Genomic DNA, 21868 nt, shown 5'->3' on the forward strand with positions numbered 1-21868 from the left:
ATTCCCAAGAAAGATACACACACACCTGAGGCTGGAAATCAACTGGTTCAAGGCCTCGGCACTCAAACTCCACTATTGTCTTGAAGTTCTCATTGTCTTCAGTCTAGAAAGAAAGTGTATTGAGGTAGGCCCAAATGAGCTCTCAGAATGACCCTATGGCCCCTCTCCTTCCTGCCAAGTGGGCATTTACTGCCCCTGGAGGCCTAGCATGAGTCCCAAGAACAACTCATCCCCTTCTCAGAGGAAGCCTGCCTTGGGCACCTGCTCCCTATGAGGCTTTCTGTAGACTTGGAGGCTGCAGAAGAAGAGTGTGGATGCTGGGTCAGCCTGCCTGGATGAGAGGTAAGCTGCCTCTCTTTCCCTCTGGGCCCAAGATTCCTAAACTGTCAAATAGAGCCAAAGAAACCTCTACAATTTTATTGTCAGATTTTGAAATGCATACAAAGTGCCCAGCACAGTGCTCAATAAATAGCAAATAAAATTATCAACACCAAAAACATGAACAAGAACATTAAGCTCTTAAGTCTCAGATGATCCAAACAGACCCAGCACACTTAGGCATAGCCCTTTGCTCACCATCTGCCACGCAGCAAGGGCAGAGGGCTGACTTAGAGCCTTTGAAATGGTTATGTATGTGGAGGGGGCATACACGAGGCAGAATGGAACAGTGAGGAGAGCAGAGAAGTGGGACTTCAAAGCCCCAGCTCAGGCTCTGACTCAAATACGCATGAACATGTATGACCCTGAACAGAGCCAGATAGCTCAGGCCTGAATTCTAGCTCTTTCAGCTGTGTGACTGTGGGCAAATCACAGCTTCGTGGGGGGTAGGTGGCCAGGAAATTCATGCCTACATGACCTAGGGGCTTAGGGACCACAAGTGCCATGCCCCCACATTCAGTCTCATCCTGTCACTCACTGTAAAATAATTTCCTGCACACTGACCACATCTGGCACTGGTAACGCACTTCTCTGTTAAACCCTAGTCTGATTCTTGCTTGTATTTTCCACTAAATTATTATTAACTTGTGGGCAAGGCCTCATGTAATTTCTCTTTAACTTCAGGACAGAGCCTAGAATTTGGCACAACTCAAGATACTTTAAATAAATACAGAATATGGAACAGGTGAATACAAATAACTGGCTTTCTTTAAACAAACAGACCTAAAGCACACACTCCCTCACTCACCTTTGGGCTAACTTGTTATGCAGTTACATGTAACTCTTTAATAACGCTGATGCACCATTGTCTACCCCAACTATGGTTTCAGAGAAAGCTTGCTAGTCCTCTAAAACGAAGACAAGGCAAGTGCTCTCAGTGATGCAATCTGAACACCGAGGTTGGCTCACAGTTATACTGGCAACGGCCAATATACCAAGTACTCAGTGCACAGCGAATAATGACTGAGTGAACGAAGAACTAAATTCATGAGTGAATGTCCTATGGCAGGTCACTCTGATGCAGGCATGAGTCCAGAACCCAGACCTACTAACTCCAGTTAGAATTTAACCCCACCATACCTGCCGCTACAGCAGCAAACTTACATTGTAAGGCTTGATGGTGCTGCTTAAAATCTCTGAAACAGAAAAGAGAACACAAAGTTGAATTGAGTCCATGCCCTGGTCCCACCCAGGTGCACAGATGTGGCCCTGGAAAAAAAATCACACTGCACAGGTGTCCCATCTTAGGCCTGACTCCACCCACAGGTAACATGAGCCTACTTTCAGCCTGGTGCCAGGAAGCTGTAGGCCCCCCTGGCAAAAGTCAGTACACACAGCCTGACCTACCGATGGAATTTTCTCTTGCACACAACTTGCACTTCTGGACCATGGAAGCACTGCCACGGCCCCCCTTCAGTGCCACACTGTCCTGGCAAAGAGCAAACAGAACTTTCAGTCACATATGAATTAGATGCAGGGTCCTGAGGAGATCAACCTTATCACTAATTGTCCCGTTAAAAGAGACCAAGACCCAGAGAGGGTAACTTACTAGGACGAGACTCCTGGGGAGCCTTCCTGAGGAAAAGAAAGAAGGGCTTCCCCTTGATTTTGAACTCTGCCTCATACCTCAAAAATGCCTGTTGAACTCAGTCTCGATCACAGTGACATGTGCCCTCCCAAACCACAAAAAGCAGAGAGCAAAGAACTGGAGAGAAGAAGGCCAGTTTCCCCAAATCCCTGCCCAAGAAGTGTATGTGTGTTTGCCAGTGTGTATGTTTGGGGTGGGGATGGGGAACAGTTACCATCAGCCGGATGTACTGCCACTTGTCTGAAATCTCACCACAGTTGCCACATTTCATCTTTGGGGGAAAAAGAATGTTAGTAAAGCAGTTGGCTTAGCTGGACAGACACCAAGGTAAGGGTAAGAAAAGTGGCAGGCGGGCAGGCTCATGACCTACCCTGTTGTTGGCAATCTCACTTCATCTTTAACACCAGCCCCAACAAGGACATACCTAGACTTATCTCTGGGCAAAGGACAAGTAAAGCTGTTTCCTACACCGGCGTGCCCACCCTCCTCCATGAAATGCTCAGTGTGGGTAGGGATTCTAGGCTTTCATGGTATAGCGATGGCTTCAACAGGGGGAGGGGGAAATAGAGATCTGATAAAAGATATGGGAGGAATAAGTTCTAGTGTTCTATAGCACTGTCGGATGACTACACCTAACAACAACAGTCTCAAATAGCTAGGAGGAGGATACTGAATGCTCCCAACACCAAGAAATGATACATGTTTGAGAAGAATATGCTAACTACCTTATCTGATCACTATACATTACATATATCACATCACTATATACCCCATTAATAGGTACAATTCTTATGTGTCAACTAAAAAAATAGAGAAATGGACTCACCAGGCCCCCCATCCACTCTGCTTGGTTAGAAGCTTTATATTCCCACAGGCCCTGTATGTCCCTGGTTTAAGTATTTATCACTGATGTTACTCTATTTTTCCGTCTCCTTCACTAGATTCTGCTTCTTGAAGCCAAAGAACAGATTCTCCGAAGTAAGCCCTGGTATTCAGGCTTCAAAATACTGAGAAATAAAAGCAGTCGGGAGGCGGCTTCCCGAAGAACAGGGCTTTTAAGAGGTAGAGAAGGATGCTGGGATTTAGAGCAGGAGGAAAACAGAGCAGAAGCTCTGGGATCTGAAAGAGTTTAGAGCCTCGAACTGCTGGGTAACGGGAGGCCTCTGCAGACCATGCCACTGGAGTACCAGCTTTACCAGTGTGGGAGGGGAACGTAGGGGTGGATTATGCACAAAATTAAACTATTTCACAATAAAGAAAACCAAATCAGTAAGTGGAAGGCGAATTATTCACCTTATAATCACAACGTCCCTGTAAGTAACATTTCGTTCAGTGTCTGTTTACAGACCAATAAATATTTAACACTGGGAAAAACTACAAAATGAAGCTATCCAAGACTGCCAATTAGAGATAAACCAATACACTTTAATAAAAAGCAAACGTAAAATTCTACCTAGGAAAACCCCGAACACCTAATGTGCCTGGTTAAGTAATTTCTCATACTGCCGGAGAGAAGGCTCCGGCTCAGCACTGAGATCTGGACGGGCCGCCTCTCCCCGGGCCCCGCCCCGGCCGCACCTTCAAATACCACCGGAAGTCTTCGCCCACAGGCCGTAGATTGGTGATGTTCTCTAGCGTGGCTTTGAGCTGCAGCGCGATTTTCTGAAGGGGAGGGCCAGAGCGACTGCGTCAGCCGCGCCTGCGCAGGCCCCCGCCGGCCCGACCCCCGGGATTCCCAGCCATGGATGCCACAGGGAGACAGACATTCCTTCTGCCTCCCGCTCGTTCAGCGCAAGCCCACTCGCTGCTTCTTCTCCTGGCGCGAGCTCTTGGCACCCAGATCCTCGCCACCTCCCCTCCGTGTCCCCGCCGCGGCCGGCCTCCCCTCACCCCCATGGTGGCCCTCTCGGTCCGGCGCTGGCTGCGGCTGTTGCTTTCCGGCGCGTCGTAAAAGACGGGCGCCGTCTGCGCACCCTCAGTAGGACCCGGGGAAACGGCACCCGCTTTTTACGACGCGCCGGAAAGCAACGGCCGCAGCCAACGCCAGGCCAAGCGGCTCACTGCGGGTGGGATCTCTGCTCGCGGCTGTTTGCCTGACCCGCGGGACTTTTCTCATTTGGGGATCTGGGGCTAGTGGAGGTCAGTCAGGTCCGCGAGCAGCCCGTGCTCAGACCCGCGGAAGCCTGACTCCAGGATTCGGTACCACAGACCCTTATTGAAGGCCGATTTTTGTGCCTACACTACACGCACAAGACAGTCCCTGCCCCTCAGTTCTTTTTTGGCTCTTCATGCCTGCGGTCGAACTTCTCATGCTGCCGGAGAGAAGGCTCCGGTTCAGCACTGAGATCAGGACGGGCCGCCTCTACCCAGGCCCTGCCCCGGCCGCACCTTCAGGTACCACCGGAAGTCCTCGCCCACAGGCTGGAGGTTGGTGAGGTTGTCTAGCGTGGCTCTGAGCTGCAGCGCGATTTTCTAAGGGGGACGGCCAAGACCCTTCCTGCCCTCGAACTTCTCAGATCACGTCAGCTCCTCCTCCCCAGAGCAAAAACTACAAAAGGAAGAGTTCCAAGACTGCCAAATAAAGATAACCCAATACACTTCAAAAAGCAGAGCGTATTGCTTTGTCAGATTTGGGTATGGTGCCTTTCTTTAAACCGCCCTTTCCTGTTTCATCCAAGAGACCTGGTTTCGAGGCCCCTCTCCAGAGGGTTCCCCTGTGTCCACATCCTTCTCACTGTGGTCCCTGAGACTGGACACTCCCCTTCAGCTGGCTCTTCTCTGGGGGCCCACCTGGCTTATCCTTCCATCAAAGTTTATTGAACTCTGTTTTACCTGGTCTCCTGTCCAGGCTACATCGGAGACCATGCAGGAGCTGTGGACGTTAACGTTAAAAGGCACAGCTTATTCAAGACTCGTGGGAGGTGGAGCAAGATGGCCAAATAGAACTGTCCAGTGATCCACCTCCTCCTCTACCCTGGCAGGAACACCAAACTGAAGAATTATCCACACAAGAAAGCACCTTCATGAGAACCAAAACATCTGTTAGCAATCACACTACCTGGTTTTAACATCACATCAAGATACAAGGTAATGGCCGAGCGCAGTGGCTCACACCTGTAATCCCAGTGCTTTGGGATTACACTGGGCCGGGGCCGAGGCCGAGGCAGGTCGATCATCTGAGGTCAGGAGTTCGAGACCTATCTGGCCAACATAGTATAACCCCGTCTCTACTGAAAATACAAATATTAGCCGAGCATGGTGGTGCACACCTGTAGTCCCAGCTACTTGGGAGGCTGAGGCAGAATTGCTTGAACCCAGGAGGCAGAAGTAGTGAGCTGAGATTGCACCACTGCACTCCAGCCTGGGTGACAGAAAAAAAAAAAAAAAAAAAAGGAACAAGGCAATGAAGAAGGTAGGAAAGACAGTCTTGAATTGCTACCACAACCCTTCCATCATCCTCTGGCAGCAGCTGGCTGCCTGGCACAGATTGAAAATCTGTGGGCTTATGGGACTTTGCATTGGAACTGAGTGCTGCCCGTCACAGTGGAAAGCAACTCAGGGCGGAATTCAACTACTGCTCACAGAGGAAGCATTTAGAGAAACCCTAGCCAGAGGGCAATCATCCATCCCAGTGGTCAGGTTCTGGCGAGCCCCACCACCACTGGCTAAAGTGCTCCAGGGTCCTAAGTAAATTTGAAAGGCAGTCTAGGCCACAAGGACTGCAATTCCTGGGCAAGTCCTGGTGCTGTGCTGGGCTCAGAGCCAGTGGACTTGGGGTGCACACAGCCTAGTGAGATACCAGCTGGGGAGCCAAAGGAGTGCTTATGCCACCCGCCCCCCAACCCCGGGCAGCACAGCTCATAGCTCCAGGAGAGATTACAGGAAAGGAGAGGAGAAAGCAAAGAGGCGTTTGCCTTACAACTTGAACACTAGCCCAGCAACAGTAGAATAAAACACCAAGCAGAGTCCTAAAGGCCCCTTGCCAGGCTCTGTCTCCTACATATTTCTAGAGCTACCATGGGCCACAAGGGAACTGCTGCTTTGAGGGAAAGGACCCAGTCCTGGCAGGATTCATCATCACCTGCTGACCAAAGAGCTGTTGGGCCTAGAATAAACATTAGTAATAGCCACAGTATTGGGCGAGACTCCCTCTGTTTAAGGAAAAGAGAGGAAAGAGTAGAAAGGATTTTGTCTTACAACGTGGGTACCAGCTCAGCCACAGTAAAATAAAGCACCAAGTACATTTCTCAAGTCCAGACTCCATGCCCTAGCTTCTGAACAGCATTTCTAAACCCACCCTGGGCCAGAAGGGAAGCTGCCATCCCAAAGAGGAAGACATGAGCCTAGCTGGATTCACCACCTGCTGACGAAAGAGCCTTTGGACCTTGAATAACATCAGCAGAACCCAGGCAATAGTCACCATGGGCCTTGGGCAAGACCCACTGCTGTGCTGGCTTCAGGTTTGACACAGCTCAGTTCTAACAGTGGTGGCCATAGGGGTGCCCATGTCACTCCTCTCCCAACTCCAGGCAGCTCAGCATGGAGAGACTCCATTTATTCGAAGAAAAAGTAAGGGAAGAGAACAAGAGACTCTGCCTAGTAATCCAGGGAATTCTCTCAGATCTTAACCAAGACCATCAAGGCAGTACCTCTGAGTCTGCAAGAATCACAGCGTCACTGGGCTTGAGGTGCCCCCTGATGCAGTTACAGCTGCAGTGACCAAAGATTTAGATCACAACACTCACTTCCCTTTGAATATTTGGAAAAGCTTTCTGAAGAAGGATGAGTACAAATAAGCCCAGACTGTGAAACTTATAATAAATACCTAATTATTCAACACCCACAAGCATCAAGACCATCCAAGAAAACATGACCTAACCAAATGAACTAAATAAGGTACCAGTGACCAATCCCAGACAGAGATATGTGACCTTTCAGACAGAAAGTTCACTGTCACTGAGAAAGCTCAGTGAAATGCAAGATAACACAGAGAAGGAATTCGGAATCCTGCCAGATAAATTTAACAAAGAGGTGGAAACAATTTTAAAAATCAAATAGAAATTCTGGAGCTGATGCAACTGATATACCAAAGAATGCACCAGGGTCTCTCAACATGCAATGATCAAGCAGGCTGGGTGTGCTGGCTCATGCCTGGAATCCCAGCACTTTGGGAGGCCGAGGTGGGCGAATCATGAGGTCTCGGCGGATCATGAGATCAGGAGTTCCAAGATCAGCCTGACCAACATGGTGAAACCCGGTCTTTACTAAAAATACAAAAATTAGCTGGATGTGGTGGCACGCACCAGTAGTCCCAGCTACTCAGGAGGCTGAGGCAGGAGAATCACTTGAACCTGGGAGGCAGAGGCAGTGAGCTGCGATTGTGTCACTGTACTCCAGCAGCCTGGGCAACAGAGTGAGACTCCATCTAAAAACAAACAAAAAAAAAGAATTGATCAAGCAGAAGAAGGAACTGGTGAGCCTGAAGAAAGGCTATTTGAAAATACACAGAAGAAATGAAAGAAAAAATAATAAAAAGGGATGAAGCACACCTACAATATCTAGACAATAGCTACAAAAGGGCAAATCAATAGGTTATTGGCCTTAAAGAGAAGGTAGAGAAAAATTAGGATAGAAAGTTTATTCAAAGGAATAATAACAGAACTTCCCAAACCTAGAGAAAGGTATCAATATTCAAGTATAAGAAAGTTATAGAACACCAAGGAGATTTAACCCAAATAAGACTACCTCATGTCATTTAATAATCAAACTCCCAAAAGTCAAAGATAAAGAAGGATCCTAAAAGCAGCAAGAGAAAATAAATAACACAGAAAGAAGCTCCAATATGTCTGGCAGCAGGCTTCTCAGGGGAGAGTGGCATGACATTTAAAGTGCTGAAGGAAAAAAAAAAGTTTATCTTAGAATAGTATACCAGTAAAAATATCCTTTAAACATGAAGGAAAAATGAAGACTTCCTAGGCAAACAAAAGCTGAGGGATTTTGTCAACACCAGACCTGTCCTTCAAGAAATGCTAAAGGGAGGTCTTCATTCTGAAAGAAAAGGACATTAACAAGCAATGAGAAATCGGCTGACGGCACAAAACTCATCGGTAATAGTAACTACAAAGACAAATGCAAAATGTTTTGACACTGTAATTGTATCTTGAGTAGCAAGACTAAAAGATGAACCTATCAAAAATAATAACTTCAAAACACAGACAGTGTAAGCTATAAATAGGGCTCAGGTCCGGTGGCTTATGCCCATAATTCCAGCACTTTGGGAGGCTGAAGCAGGTGGATTGCTTGAGCTCAGGAGTTCGAGACCAGCTGGGGCAGCATGGTGAAACCCCATCTCTACTAAAAATACAAAGAATTAGCCGGGTGTGGTGGCATGTGCCTATTGTTCTCGGGAGCCTGAGGTGGGAGGATTGCTTGGGCCTGCGAGGTGGAGGTTGCAGTCAGCCAAGATTGCACCACTGAACTCCAGCCTGGGTGACAGAGTGAGACCCTGTCTAAAAAATAAATACACACACACACACACACACACACACACACACACGCATATACACCAGGCACAGTGACTCACACCTGTAATTCCAGCACTTTGGGAGGCTGAGGTAGGAGGATGGCTTCAGCGCAGGACTTTGAGACCAGCCAGACCCTGTCTCTACAAAAAATGAAAAAATTAGCCAGTCACGATGGCACATTTCTGTGGTTCCAGCTACTGGGAAAACTGAGGCAGGAGGATCGTTTGAGCCAGGGAGGCCAAGTCTACAGTGAGCTGTGATTGCACCACTGCGCTCCAACTTGGTCACAGACTCGAGATCCTGTCTCCAAAAAAACTAAAAACTAAAAATTAATAAGCATGGAGGATGAAGTTAAAATGCTGAGTTTTTATTAGTTTTCTTTTTGTTTTTGTAATCTGTGTTGTCATCAGTCTAAAATGATGGGTTATTTGCAAGCCTTATGGTAACTTCAATTTAAAATACAAAATAGCAAATGCAAAGGCATAAGATTTTGTTTATCAATTATGGATAGGTTTCAGAAGTATAATCTTGAATGAAGAAAAGTTGCAGAATAGTGCAGTATAACACTTAAAAGATATAAAGGCAATACCATATATTGTTCAGGGCTACGTATCTGTACAACCTTTAAGCAATGGACTGAAGGGATACCTGCTAAATTCATCATTGTAGTTACTTCATCATTGCAGTAGGAAGAGGAATTTGGGAACCAAGAAGACGTAATTGTATCTGTTATATTTTGTCTCTTTCAGTTAAAAAAAGGTTTAAAGCCTTGAAGGACAAATATTAACTGAATTCAGTATGATGGTTGGGTGACATAAGAATATATATATATATATATTTTTTGAGATAGAGTTTCACTCTTACCACCCACGCTGGAGTGCAATGGCGCAATCTCAGCTCTCTGCAGCGTTCGCCTCCTGGGTTCAAGTGATTCTTCTGCCTCAGCCTCCCAAGTAGCTGGAATTACAGGCATGCACCACCACACTTGGCTAATTTTTGGGTTTTTAGTAGAGACGGGGTTTCACCATGTTGGTCAGGCTGGTCTCAAACTCCTGACTTCAGGTGATTCACCGGCCTCGGCCTCCCAAAATGCTGGGATTACAGGCGTGAGTCACTGCACCAGCCCAGAATACTTTTCTACACGAAAAACTTTGCCTCCGAAAACAAAACCAAAAAAAGACTCTTTTATAACCTGAGGTCCTGTCAATTCTTTAAAGTTTAGAATGACTTTCTCTAGTGTCTACTACCAACTTGCCTCATTGCCGCAAGGAATTGCACTGGAGTCAGGAACCCTGACCTCTCATCGCAGGTCTTAACTTGCCCCATAGTTTTTGAAGTATAGTGTGATGGAAAAAGCACTGCTCCAGGGGTGAGGACACTTGGGACCTTAAGCTGGCCTGCTTTTAGGAGAGTGAGTTTAGGCTGATCACTTCCCTGCAAATGAGGCTTTGTAGGCCTAGTTCTTTCAGCAGGTACAATCTTTCCTACCAGTACTTTTCCTAAAGAAGCCACATAATTTGGGAAGTTATCCACAGGTCTACCTGCTGAACAAATTCCACACCACCTGGGCAACTTACAGTCTTGAATGGCTGTTGGTATTGTGATTTTAAAATGGATTAATGGAAAACTTTGCTGACACCAGGCATTTTATCCTGTGTCAAGTATGAAAACAAAGTATTTCCCCCTACACTGAAATACCTACTAATAGATATGTATCTATAAAAGGTGATTTTTAAAACTCCAACCACCATTAATATTTCATACCTAAATAATCAAACCAGTGTTAAATTTCCTTAATGGTATTAATTTTACTTTTTTTCTTTCTGAGATGGAGTCTCGCTCTGTTGCCCAGGCTGGAGTGCAGTGGTGCAATCTGGGCTCACTGCAGCTTCTGCCACCCGGGTTCAAGTGATTCTCCTGCCTCATCTTTCTGAGTAGCTGGGACTACAGGTGCACGCCACCACACCTGGCTAATTTTTGTATTTTTAGTAGAGATGTGGTTTCACCATGTTAGCCAGGCAAGTCTCAAACTCTTGACCTGAGGTGATCCACCCACCTTGGCCTCCCAAGATGCTGGGATTATAGGCGTGAGCCACCACATCTGGCCTAATTTTACATTTTTTTGAATCATTATCCAAATAGGGTCCAAATATTGTGTTATGTGTCTCTTAGGTCTCCTTTTTAAGTTCCCACTCCATCTCGGTTTCCCTAGTAATTTTTATTGAAGAAACTAGGTCATTTGTCTTGAAATTTCCTCTCAATATGGCTGACTGAAATCCCACTGTATTTTAAAAACATGTTTCTATATTCTTTTATTTCCTATAAAATGATAGTTATATCTAGAGAGTTGATTAGACTTGATGATAGTTATATCTAGAGAGTTGATTAGACTTGATGTTTGGGCAATACTTCACATAGGATGTTAGTGTTTTACAAAGTAATTGAGAAGACTTCACATGTTCAGGTCTTTATAAAATAATAAAAATTGGATTTTATCACAGTTATTAAAGACAATCATTTATAGTTTATAAAAAAATACTGCCCTGATATACACAAAATTTTCTTGATAATGCTAATTAAAAACTACTCTCCCCCCACCCCCTCCGCCATGTCCACACCAATATTCAATCTAGATTGGTTTAATCTTGAAGTGTAATCCAATAAGACTAAAGACCAAACATTTCAGGTCCTGGACAAGATAATAAAATACTCGTAAGCCTTCTGGATCCCTAAAATGCAAAAGGAAAAAAAAAGTTTAAAACATTGAGGTAAAATGGGCAAAAGATATCATTTAATAATCTCAATTATTTCTTTATCAAGATGTTCCTTGTAAAGATATTTAGGGCATTAAAACTTTGACCAAAAAAGGAAAAGACTATATATTAAAATGGTATATTATGAAGTAGTATATAGGGAAATGCTTACATTAAGTGAACAAAATGAACAATTATCGATCTCAACTATATTTTTTATGCTTCTTAAAAAGTATATATTAATGCACAGAAAAAAAGACTAAAAAGAAATACTACAAGATATTAATAAAGGTTGTCTGATAAGATAATGGATGATTTTCCCCTTTCTACTTTTCTACATTTTCTGTATTTTCTACAATGAGCATGTATTACTTCCAGAGTTAGGAAAACTTTTTAAAAAAGTAGTAGTACTAAACAGGACCAAGAGGCTGAAGATTACTGTGGCATCACTGGCTAAGAACAAAGTATCCAAAGGAAAGAACAAGGAGAGTGTCCAAAGGAAGACAATTATGCCCAACATTTGCTAGAAGTGAGCCATATCTAATCCTGAATCCTTAAAACATAAGAGCCAAAGAAGTTGCCAAATTTTATCTAAAGATTCTTTGTAGCACATAGGTTCATGCCTCAACTTAATAATCTGCCCCACTGACAACATGAATTTTAAAATTTGATCCATTTTCACCAAAATTATTTTATTTGTAAAAATTAATAAATTTAAAATCAAGTAAAATTTAGATCCTAAAAATTGTCAAGTTTCATCAAAGTCAGATTTTAAGATGTGCCAGTCTGAACAGTCACATTGAGAAGGCAGTTCAGACTTGGTGACTCTACGGTTTATCATGAGCACTTTTCTTGCATATTCCATTTTTGTCCTGGCTGCTCTTATGCATTAATCTGTATCTGTGGGCCAACAAGAAGCTCTCAGTAGCAATGACTGAATGAAATACCAAAAGTAATAGAAGCAAGTCTTCAAAAATAATTTGAGATCCCCCCCCCTAACAAGGACGACAAAGCTGCCCATCTGTATTTTGCATTTGTTCCAGATCTTCCCATAGTGATCCCAATTTGGCTAAGAGTTTTCTTGTCAATCTGCTCCAAAACAGACACAACTGGATCTAAGGATAATGCACACTTACTTGGACTGATTGACATCAATAAGGGAACCAATTTTTGATGTTGTAAAAGAAATGTGTTCATCTCCAATAACGATTTCAAGCTCCTAGAAACATTTTAGAAAATCTAAGTCAAGTAAAATTGGATTATTCATCAAGCACACAGAAGGATTAATCATTTGCCAAATCACACAAACTTGACTACAGATGGCCATAAAAACAAAGGCAGTTCACTCTGAACACTAAACTGTGCTGGGGACTAGAAACAAGACATAAAGCTGATATTTAGAAGAAATTGTACCCTCAAGGCTCTACTATTTCTGGGATTTGAAAAAAATCTAGGAATTTTTTTTTTTCTTTCCTGAGACAGAGTCTTGTTCTCTCGCCCAGGCTGAAGCGCAGTGGCATGATCTTGGGTCACTGCAACCTCTGCCGCCAGGGTTCGAATCAAGTGATTCTCCTGCCTCAGCCTCCCACGTGGCTGGGACTACAGGTGCCTGCCACCAAGCCTGGCTAAATTTTTTGTATTTTGAATAGAGACAGGGTTTCGCCATATTGGCCAGGCTGGTCTTGAACTCCTGACCTCAGGTGATCTGCCTGCCTCAGCCTCCCAACTGCTGGGATTACAGGCATGAGACACTACACCCAGCCTATGTAGTATTTTGTCTAAGTTTTCATTGTCAACAATGTGGAGTAAAATGGATATATCTATGTTTTAAAAATACCAAACAACTGGACTGGGTGTGGTGGCTCACACCTGTAATCCCAGCAGTTTAGGAGGCCAATGCAGAAGAATCACTCGAGCCCAGGAGTTTAAGACCAGTATGGGCAACTTGGCAAAACCTCATTTCTGTAAATATAAAAATTAGCTGGGTGTGGTGGCATGCACCCATGGTCCCTGCTACTAGAGAGGCTGAGGTGGAAAGATCCCTTCAGCCCAGGAGGTCAAGGCAGCAGTCAGCCATGATCTCATCACTGTACCCCAGGCTAGACAACAGAGTGAGACCCTATCTTCAATAACAACAAACAAAAACAAAAACCAGAGGATCTAACCTATCGAGGCAACATGGTAAAACGAAGTATTCCAGACCTTAGGTTTGATCCCCACTTGGTCACTCTGTATCTGTATGACTTTGGGTCTCAATTTCTAAACAGTGACATGAGTACCATAAACCTTCAAAAAATACTATGTAGGGCCTACTGGGTACTAGGTATTGTTCTCAGCGCTTAGGACAGATAAGTAAAACCAACCAAACCAAAGATCTCTGCCCTGTGGAACTTACAGTCTTGTGAGCCCTACTTACTTTTTCTTCTTTTTGATTTATATATACTTTTGTTATAATTCAATCAGAAAACAGAAAAAAAAACTGAGATCAATATTTCCAATACCCAGATTTATAAATTACTGCCATACATGTCAGCTTTTTTTTTTTTTAAAGAAATAAAATACTACAAAGTTGATATCCATCTCCCATTGTGTTCTCCTTCCTGTAGCTCGTGATTTGTTCCACTCATTTCAGATTTGGTAGTATGTTTTTACTGATTTGCTTTTACACACAGGGTCTCACTCTGTCACCAAAGCTGAAGTGCAGTGGTAGGATCATAACTCACTGTAACCCCCAGGCTCAAGCTGTCCTGCAGTCTTAGCCTCCTGAATAGCTGGAACTACAGGTACACACCACCACACCTGGTTAATTTTGGGGGTTTTGGTAGAAAAAAGATCTCACCGTGCTGCTCTATTTCTGTCTGTATCTCCACAATGCTTTGTCCATAGTAGTTAGTGAGACAGGCAGCAAAAGCTTTACATGGAGGAGTGGGTGTGGGGAGTCCTAAGAAGAAATTCAAGGTGGTTCTTAGTGGCCAGCAGCACCACTTGTTCTCTCTGTTCCTCCCTATGGGATTAGTGCTTCCTTAGACCACGGTGCTGGCAATCTGCTTTCTGCAGGGCTGACCAACACACACACACACACACACACACACACACACACACACACACAGACACAGTTTCACTATCATATGCAGAGCAATAAACCTCATCTTATTTGTAAGATTTCTGCACTTCAGGATAATCAATAAAACATACCTGCCGGCCCACTCGGTCAGGAGGAGGCCACAACGCATCATCCTCTTTGGTAATTTCACTGTCATCAATTATTCTCTTCAGTTCCTCCATCACGCTTTTATGTACATAAGCCTGAAAGCAAGTTAAAAAACAAAATGTATGTTGTATCCTTAAGCAGTGTTTTGACTCAGATAGTGATGGAAAATAAAAATAACTGTTCCAGCAGACTTATTTCTGGCATCCCCTGAAGTAGGAAGACATTCACTCTCAACCTCAGCATGGTGCAGGTGAGGGACAGGGTCAAATGTATCAAATAACTGTACCTCAGTCCCCCATCTAGCTGGTACTACTCCTGGTACATCCTGTTCACATGGCCCTTCTCCAATTCACAACAGAACCCAAAACAGATCTGTGAATGCCCCCTACTGTGGTTTAAATATTTGTGTCTCCTACAAAATTCATGTTGAAATTAATCCCCAAGGCAACAGTGTTAAGAGATAGGGCCTTTAGGAGGTGATCATCCCTTGAGGGCAGAGCCCTCATGGACAGATTAGTGCCTTAGGAGAGACCTAAAGGGAACTAGCTGGCCCCTTTCCTGTTCTTTCACATGAGGATACAGCATTCATCCCTTCTGGGGGATGCAAAAACAAGGCACAATTGTGGAAGCAGAGACTGGGCTCTCATCAGACACTGAACCTGCCAGTGCCTTGATCTTGGCCTTTCCAGCCTCCAAAACTGTGAGAAATGTATTTTACCGAGTCTCAGGTATTTTGTTACAGGAAAACAAGAGACTGAGACATCCACATGCCCGGGTTATTCTTAACTAGGTAATACATTCCTGAGGAACAAAATGTATTTTAAAAGATATGCCTGTGTACAAAAATAGTGAGGATGCTGACGTGTGTATATGCATAAAATCAATAGCTAAAATAACAGTATGAAAATATACGCTAAGGCATTTTCAAAGGTGGCAAAGTCACTAAAAGGAAACAGTAGCTTTGATGAAGCCTTAACAATGTGGTAGAGATCACAGAATGGAGAATACAAACTTTACTGGGCAGGGTTGGGAATTCCTGCTGTATCTCTTACTAGCCGGGGTAACTCTTAACAAGCCTCACAATTAATATCTGGGGTTTTATTTTCTTATAATACCCTCCCCCATCACATGGGCTTATAATTAGGGTTAAATAAGATGCCCTGCCTGACATCTAACATGCATTCAATGATATCAACTGCTTTTCCACGCTCCTTTGCACATTCAGATGTAAATTAAATAGCTCTCCATTGAGTACTGCATGCCATTGAATATACTGAGCACTTTAAGTATAAGCTATTTAATTTTATGACAGCACGTGGGAGTGGGAGATAGCTTTTATTATTATCCCTGCTTTTACAGGTGAAGAAACAGGGACTTACCAAGTTCAGCCAGGAACTTGCCCAAGGTCACATGGGGCAGTAGGCAGCAGACTCAGGGTTCAAACCAAGGTATTGTCAAGTTACCAGTTGTTGATTCCACATTGTAAAAGAAAACAAAAATACCAACTAAAAGATGATTTGTAATCCAGAAGCTGCCTACAGGCATGTGTTTTTCTCCCTGTTCTCTACCTTTCAATACTACCAGAAAGAACCAAAAAATGCAAGAAAAAAAGCTGAAATGTAGCAAATGAAGGACTCTCAGAAGGCAGAAGGCTCATACCTCTTTTCTGATCATGACATCGTTCTTGTAATTGCTGTTGTTGGCATATCTTAATTTCCCTGTGGGGGCAAAAAACAAATTCCATGTATAATAAAAACATATGAATAAAGCATCAATACGTACCAAGACTATCAGCAGTTCCCTAAAATGTATCTAACTTGCTCAAAGTGTCTAATAGATTTATTATTTACTCTTACGGTGTTTCAACAATACTAGTCTTTTCAGTTCTTCACTTCAGGCTTAAACAGCCAAATATACAGTGACACTCTACTGCAAAACACAGCTCAGGTAAGATATAAATACAAGCAGGCTCTTTTCTGACATTGTCAAATCACATTTTTGCAGGTTAATGTCCTGAAAACAGGCATAGTAATTGATAAATTACCCGCACATAGGACCTCCTGAGGCTAAAATGAGTTGTGAAAACTGTAGGATGCTGTTTACATATATTATCATGTGACTGTGCCACACTCTATTTCTGTGATGGAAAAGCTGTTGCTTTTATCACTGAGCACATTTGGTACACAAGACCCTTTGTCCATGGGTGCATGTAACAGGTTAATGTGAGTATATGTTGGGGATGAGGGGAAAAGTAAATAGAAGATATGACTTCTCCTGCTGTAGACTAGAAGACATACATGTGAGATGAGCCAAATGAATTTATCCAACAGCCTCTGTGTTGCCTCTCTGCCTCAAGTTTCTTCACGTTCAGTTCACTGTCCATACAATGGACAAGGTGATATGTTAACAGACCTATCAGATTGGGTTACTCTAATATTTTAATACAGGCAATGGCTTTCCACTGCCTTCCTGGTGAAATCCAAACTCCTCAACATGGCATACAGCTAAGCTGGCCCCCGCCTGCTTTTCTAGCCTCACTCCTGCAATATTCTTCTCTCACATGGCTGGAGTCAAACTACGTGGTATTCCGCCTGAAACATCCCAAGCACTTTTTGGTTTTCAGCCTCTTTGCATGTTGTCTAAAATGCCTTCTTGACTCTTCTTGGTCTCCTAACCAATTCCTCACATCCCTTCCTTCCTCCCACATCATTTTATGTAGGAAGCCTTCTCTGACCCTCCGGCTTGGTTAGGTGCCTCTTCTCTGCTGCGAGCCTCCTATGTTTCTTTTTACCACAACACCTAATACACTGTTTTGTCACTGTTTGCTTATAAATCTATCTCCCTCACAGTCGGGGCCTGTCAGTTTCATCTTTGTGCCCCACTTAGTGGATGTTTTCTGTTATCTTTGATTCTTCTTTCCTTCACCACAGTGCCTCCCCCAACAAGATCCTATCAATCAGCAAAGTCCAACTGTTTCTGCCTCCAACAGTTTCCTAAATCCTCCTTTCCACTTCTACTGTCGCCATAGTCCCAACCAATAACCTTCTTGTCTTGACAACTGCAACAGTCTCCTCCTACTCAGTAGCCCTGTTTCCACTCTTGCCTATTGTGCACCCATAACCAGAATGCTTTTTCAAGAACAGATCCCATTTTTTCTCTCTTTAAAACCTTCTAAGTCTGGCTGGGCGTGGTGGCTCACGCCTGCAATCCCAGCACTTTGGGAGGCCAAGTTGGGAGGATCATCTGAGGTCAGGAGTTCGAGACCAGCCTGGCCAACATGGTGAAACCCCATCTCTACTAAAAATACAAAATTGGCCGGGTGTGGTGATGGGCGCCTGTAATTCCAGCTACTCGGGAGGCTGAGGCTTAGAATCTCTTGAACCCGGGAGACGGAGGTTGCAGTGAGCCGAGATCGCGCCACTGCACTCCAGACTGGGCAAAAAGCGAAAACTCCGTCTCAAAACAACAAACAACAACCCTTCCAAGTCCAATTCCAAACAACAACAACGACGACAACAACAACAACAAATCTTCCAAGTCCAAACAACAATAAACCTTTCAAGTCCAAACCCTTTACCATGGTCTTTAAAGACTTACAAGGTGTGGCTCCTACCTACCTATTTGACGTCATCTCCTGCTATCTCTCAGCTTACCACTCTTCAACCGCACTGACCACTCGAGAGGCATGCCTAGCTCATTCCCGCCCTGCAACCTTGACATCTGCCAATCCCTTTGGGTAGAATGGTCTTCCTCCTGAGCTTCACAAGGCTGGGTCCTTGCTGTTAAGTAGGGATCGGCTGCAATATACCCTTTACAGAGAGCTCTCTAATGGTCAACCTACCTAAAAGCAGCCAATCCAGGAATTATTCTACCATGGTTTTTTTTTTTTTTTTTTAAAATCACTCACTACTATCTGGAATCATCTTTTTGTTTATGATCTCTCTCCCGGCACTAAAACACAAATTCCATGAGAGGGGAAGTTCGTCTACCTTCGCTGCCGTTTCCCCAAAGAGGGAAACAGAGCCTGGCACACAGTGGGCCTAAGGTCAACACTGGTTAAATGGATTTAAAAAAACAAACAAACCCGTGGAGCAGACGCGGGGCGTTCCTTTCAGATTCGCGCTGCACAGGTCTCAGTCCCTTCCTCGTCTCTTTCCCCATTGATTTCCGACCCTCCGCCTCCCCACTCGCCCGCCCTCAGCCGTGGTCCCCGCTCCCGGCAGGCTACAGGCTGCTTTTACCGTCCGGTCGGAACTCGAACTCCAGGAACTCGTGGCCGAACTTGCCCTTGTGCCCCACGTAGTAACGTAGATAAAAGTCACTCTCCATGGCTCGCAAAAGACAACCGAGACGGAACTTCTCAGAGAGCCGCACCACCGCGGTCTGCGCCCGACACTGACGTTTGGGGCGGCGCGCGGAAGTGACGTCGACCCCGCCGTCGCGTATTGGAGGGGTTCCTTCTCGCTAACCTCTTCGCCCGGAAGTGGCAACAAGACCCCGGAACCAATAACGCACTTTGTTTAACCCGGAGGCGGGGCCGAGCAGCTCCGCCCCGCCAGCTGGCCGCGGGAGCGAGGTTGAGGTTCGACCTCTCAACCCTCTAGGTTGTCTCCAGGCCTGAGGCCGAGAGCCTACCGCCCACCAAACTCTGGGCTTTGAACGAGGAGTTCGGATACCTCGCTTAAAGACCTCGGGCCGAACACCCCGAGCCTTTTACCCGCCAGGATCAACCTCAGTTCACAGGACCCCTGACTTCTATGAATCGTACACCGCTGTTTACCGTCTCTGCACCTAGGTCATCTCGGCAGTAAAATGGGGTAAAACGACCCGAGCTCCCCCGAGGACGCCGCGCCCGACGTGTGCCTCAAGTTGGCTTCCACTGACCTGAATGTTAAGAAAGCCGTCCTCTCTGTCTCAAAAAAGAAAGAAGGAAAGAGAGTCGTCCTCAGTGACGCTCTCCCTGAATCCACGGTGGAGATAGTTTCCCTGGAACTAATTCACTCACAGTTATCCATTGCATCCCTTTCTACCTTTTATTTCTATCTTTCTACCTCACTGGTCTCCAGAATAGGTGCTTGAGAAGTTAAAAGTGAGTATTTGATCTCCCATTCCCCACTCATCCTACTTAGCAGTAATTGTCAGCCTGGCTGCGCATTGCAATCACCTGGGAGCCTCTAAAAATACTGATGTCAGGGCCCCAAGCCAATTAAAATCTCCAGCGCTGGGCCTGGGAATTGGTACTTTTCGTAAAGCTCCCAGGTGAGTCAGAGTTGAGGACCACTGACCAAAGGGGCTCGCTCTTTTCTTTTCTTTTATTTTCTTATTTAGGAACAGCTTGGGATGATCCAGGTCAAGGGGCTCGCTCTTTTCAGGATAAAGTGGTTGTCCTCTATGAAGCCTTTCTGGCTCTGGAAAAATGTACAATTGAGCAGGCCCAGGGCAATCAAGATCATAATTATATACTAGGAGCCTGCTTTCATTCATCTAAGTTCCAGCTTAGAGAGAACGAATGGTTCTAGAGACAGTGCCTAGATGACATCATTCTCGGGGCCTGGTAACTACAGCTGTGTACCGTTCTGTAAGTCAGGACTGCAGTCTGATTCCTGTCCCCAGTCTTAACATTGAGTCCTTTTCTCCCTGAAAAGCATTAGAAGCAGAGCATAGAGTAGGTGTGGTGGGGGAAAATCACTGAAGACGGGTTAAAATAATCCCTTGTGTAACAGTGACTCATTGTAACCATAGGTGAACTGACTCAACTTTTTAGACTTCAGTTTCCTTCTCTTTAAATGCGCGTAACAATGTCCACCTAGCAGAACTGTTATAAGAAACAATGTCGAAATTGCTATAAAACCTTAAGGCATTTTTATTACAAAACACTGGATATGGGTGGTAACAACAGAATTGTATAAAAGAGAATGGGGCTAGACACGGTGGCTCACACCTGTAATCCCAGCACTTTGGGAGGCTGAGGCAGGAGGATCACTTGAGCCCAGGTGTTTGAGATCAGCCTGGGCAACATAGGGAGACCTTGTCTCTACAAAAAATTTAAAAATTAGGTGGGTGTGGTGGTGCACACCTGCAGTCCCAGCTACTTGGGAGGCTGAGGTAGGAGGATCATTTGAGCCTGGGAGGTTGAGGCTACAGAGAACCATGATCACACCACTGCACTCCAGCCTGTGTGACAAAGCAGGACCTTATCTCAACAAAAAAAAAAAAAAAAAGGGAACTACCACGTATCAAGTACCTAATAAATGGCAGCCCCTAGGCTGAATGGGATTACATGTGCTTATTCTTTGAATCATCACAACAATCTTGAGGTGGTAATTAGAGTTAAGTAGAAGTGTTAAGCAATTGCTACAAGGTTATTTTCCAAGAGTAAAATTATAAAAATATAAGTGAATCTGGCATCTGCAGATGTGGCAAATAACAAAAGTGTTGAGAAATTTAAAGGATGCACAACACCTATCAGTCTGTAAAGTAATCCAGGTTTTTGGATATGAGACATGGTATAACTGAAAGAGCATGATCTGTGTCTGTGGTGTCTGCATTTGGCATAATTTAATGAGCATCTACTGAGTGTGTGCAGAGAGGATACAGTGTTGAGCAAGACAGTTCTTTACAGAGCTTGCAGAGGAGGTAGTTAAGAAGCATGCAAGCAATTACAGTGTAAGGATAAGATTACTAATAAAGGAAGCACAAGATACTTGGAAGCACATGAGGTGGCTGCTAATGCAGTGTAGTGTGGGGAACATTCCCGTGTGAGACCCCCAGAAGGCGTGAGTCTCACTATACGGTGAGTTTGATCCCAAACACAGTTTCCTGTTGGAGGCAGTTGAGCTATCGGGGTGGGGTGGGGGTGGGGTGGGGGGTTGGGGGGGGAAGGAACTTAAAGATGAATGATCAGTTTCTAATATCAACCACGATATTGTTTGGGCCTAAAACTATGCGGTGCTGCTAGACTGAGTGATCCCCTGCCAGCAACCAGTTTCCGCTTTTAACTTTTTATGACTCTTTCTTTAAGAATAAGCTTTAACCTTTTCTTTACTTGCCTGACTGCCTTGTACCCTAGATAATGGTTTAACTGTCGGGATATTTGCAAAGCAAATGCCACCATACGGGATGGCTTTGACTCCTGAATGGGGGAGTTGAGATAAGTTGAGTCAGGAGCAGACAAAGGAGAATCCGGTTAAAAGATACTCTGATGAGGAAAACCAGAAAACCTTTTCACATCTCAGTTCTAAAACAAGCTTTGTGATCACAGGAAATTCTGTTACTTTTTACAACCACTGATTGCATCTCTGACTTCTCTATTGTATAGGCCATGTAAGGTAGATTTGCATTTCCTCTTGTGACG

General features: G+C 44.6%; 2 protein-coding genes across 6 annotated transcripts in view; both read right to left on the reverse strand.

Moving 5' to 3' along the window:
• CZIB (CXXC motif containing zinc binding protein) overlaps window positions 1-10907 on the reverse strand; it is a 14380-nt gene extending 3473 nt beyond the window's left edge. Inside the window, exons 1-6 of one of the 5 annotated variants that reach the window (XM_003921545.4) lie at window positions 3917-4012; window positions 3605-3688; window positions 2241-2297; window positions 1786-1867; window positions 1543-1574; window positions 26-103 (exon numbers count right to left, since the gene is read on the reverse strand). In XM_003921545.4, coding sequence (XP_003921594.1) covers window positions 26-103; window positions 1543-1574; window positions 1786-1867; window positions 2241-2297; window positions 3605-3688; window positions 3917-3922 — 339 coding nt within the window. In that variant the 5' untranslated portion in view covers window positions 3923-4012. Of the gene's footprint in view, window positions 1-25; window positions 104-1542; window positions 1575-1785; window positions 1868-2240; window positions 2298-2852; window positions 3690-3916 lie in introns of those variants that run through there. The other 4 variants (XM_074380844.1, XM_074380842.1, XM_039473527.2 and 1 more) reach the window with 4 other exon arrangements.
• Window positions 10908-11009: 102 nt separating this feature from the next.
• On the reverse strand, window positions 11010-18940 carry MAGOH (mago homolog, exon junction complex subunit). The gene is made up of 5 exons (XM_003921546.2): window positions 18756-18940; window positions 16174-16232; window positions 14499-14609; window positions 12440-12522; window positions 11010-11279 (listed from the first exon to the last, which is right to left on the reverse strand). The coding sequence occupies exons 1-5, from the start codon at window positions 18841-18843 to the stop codon at window positions 11180-11182; spliced, it is 441 nt and encodes a 146-aa protein (XP_003921595.1). The 5' UTR covers window positions 18844-18940; the 3' UTR covers window positions 11010-11179.
• Between the last annotated feature and the right edge of the window lie 2928 nt (window positions 18941-21868).

This window comes from Saimiri boliviensis, chromosome 11 (genome assembly GCF_048565385.1).
Source record: "Saimiri boliviensis isolate mSaiBol1 chromosome 11, mSaiBol1.pri, whole genome shotgun sequence".
NCBI classification, from domain to species: domain Eukaryota; kingdom Metazoa; phylum Chordata; class Mammalia; order Primates; family Cebidae; genus Saimiri; species Saimiri boliviensis.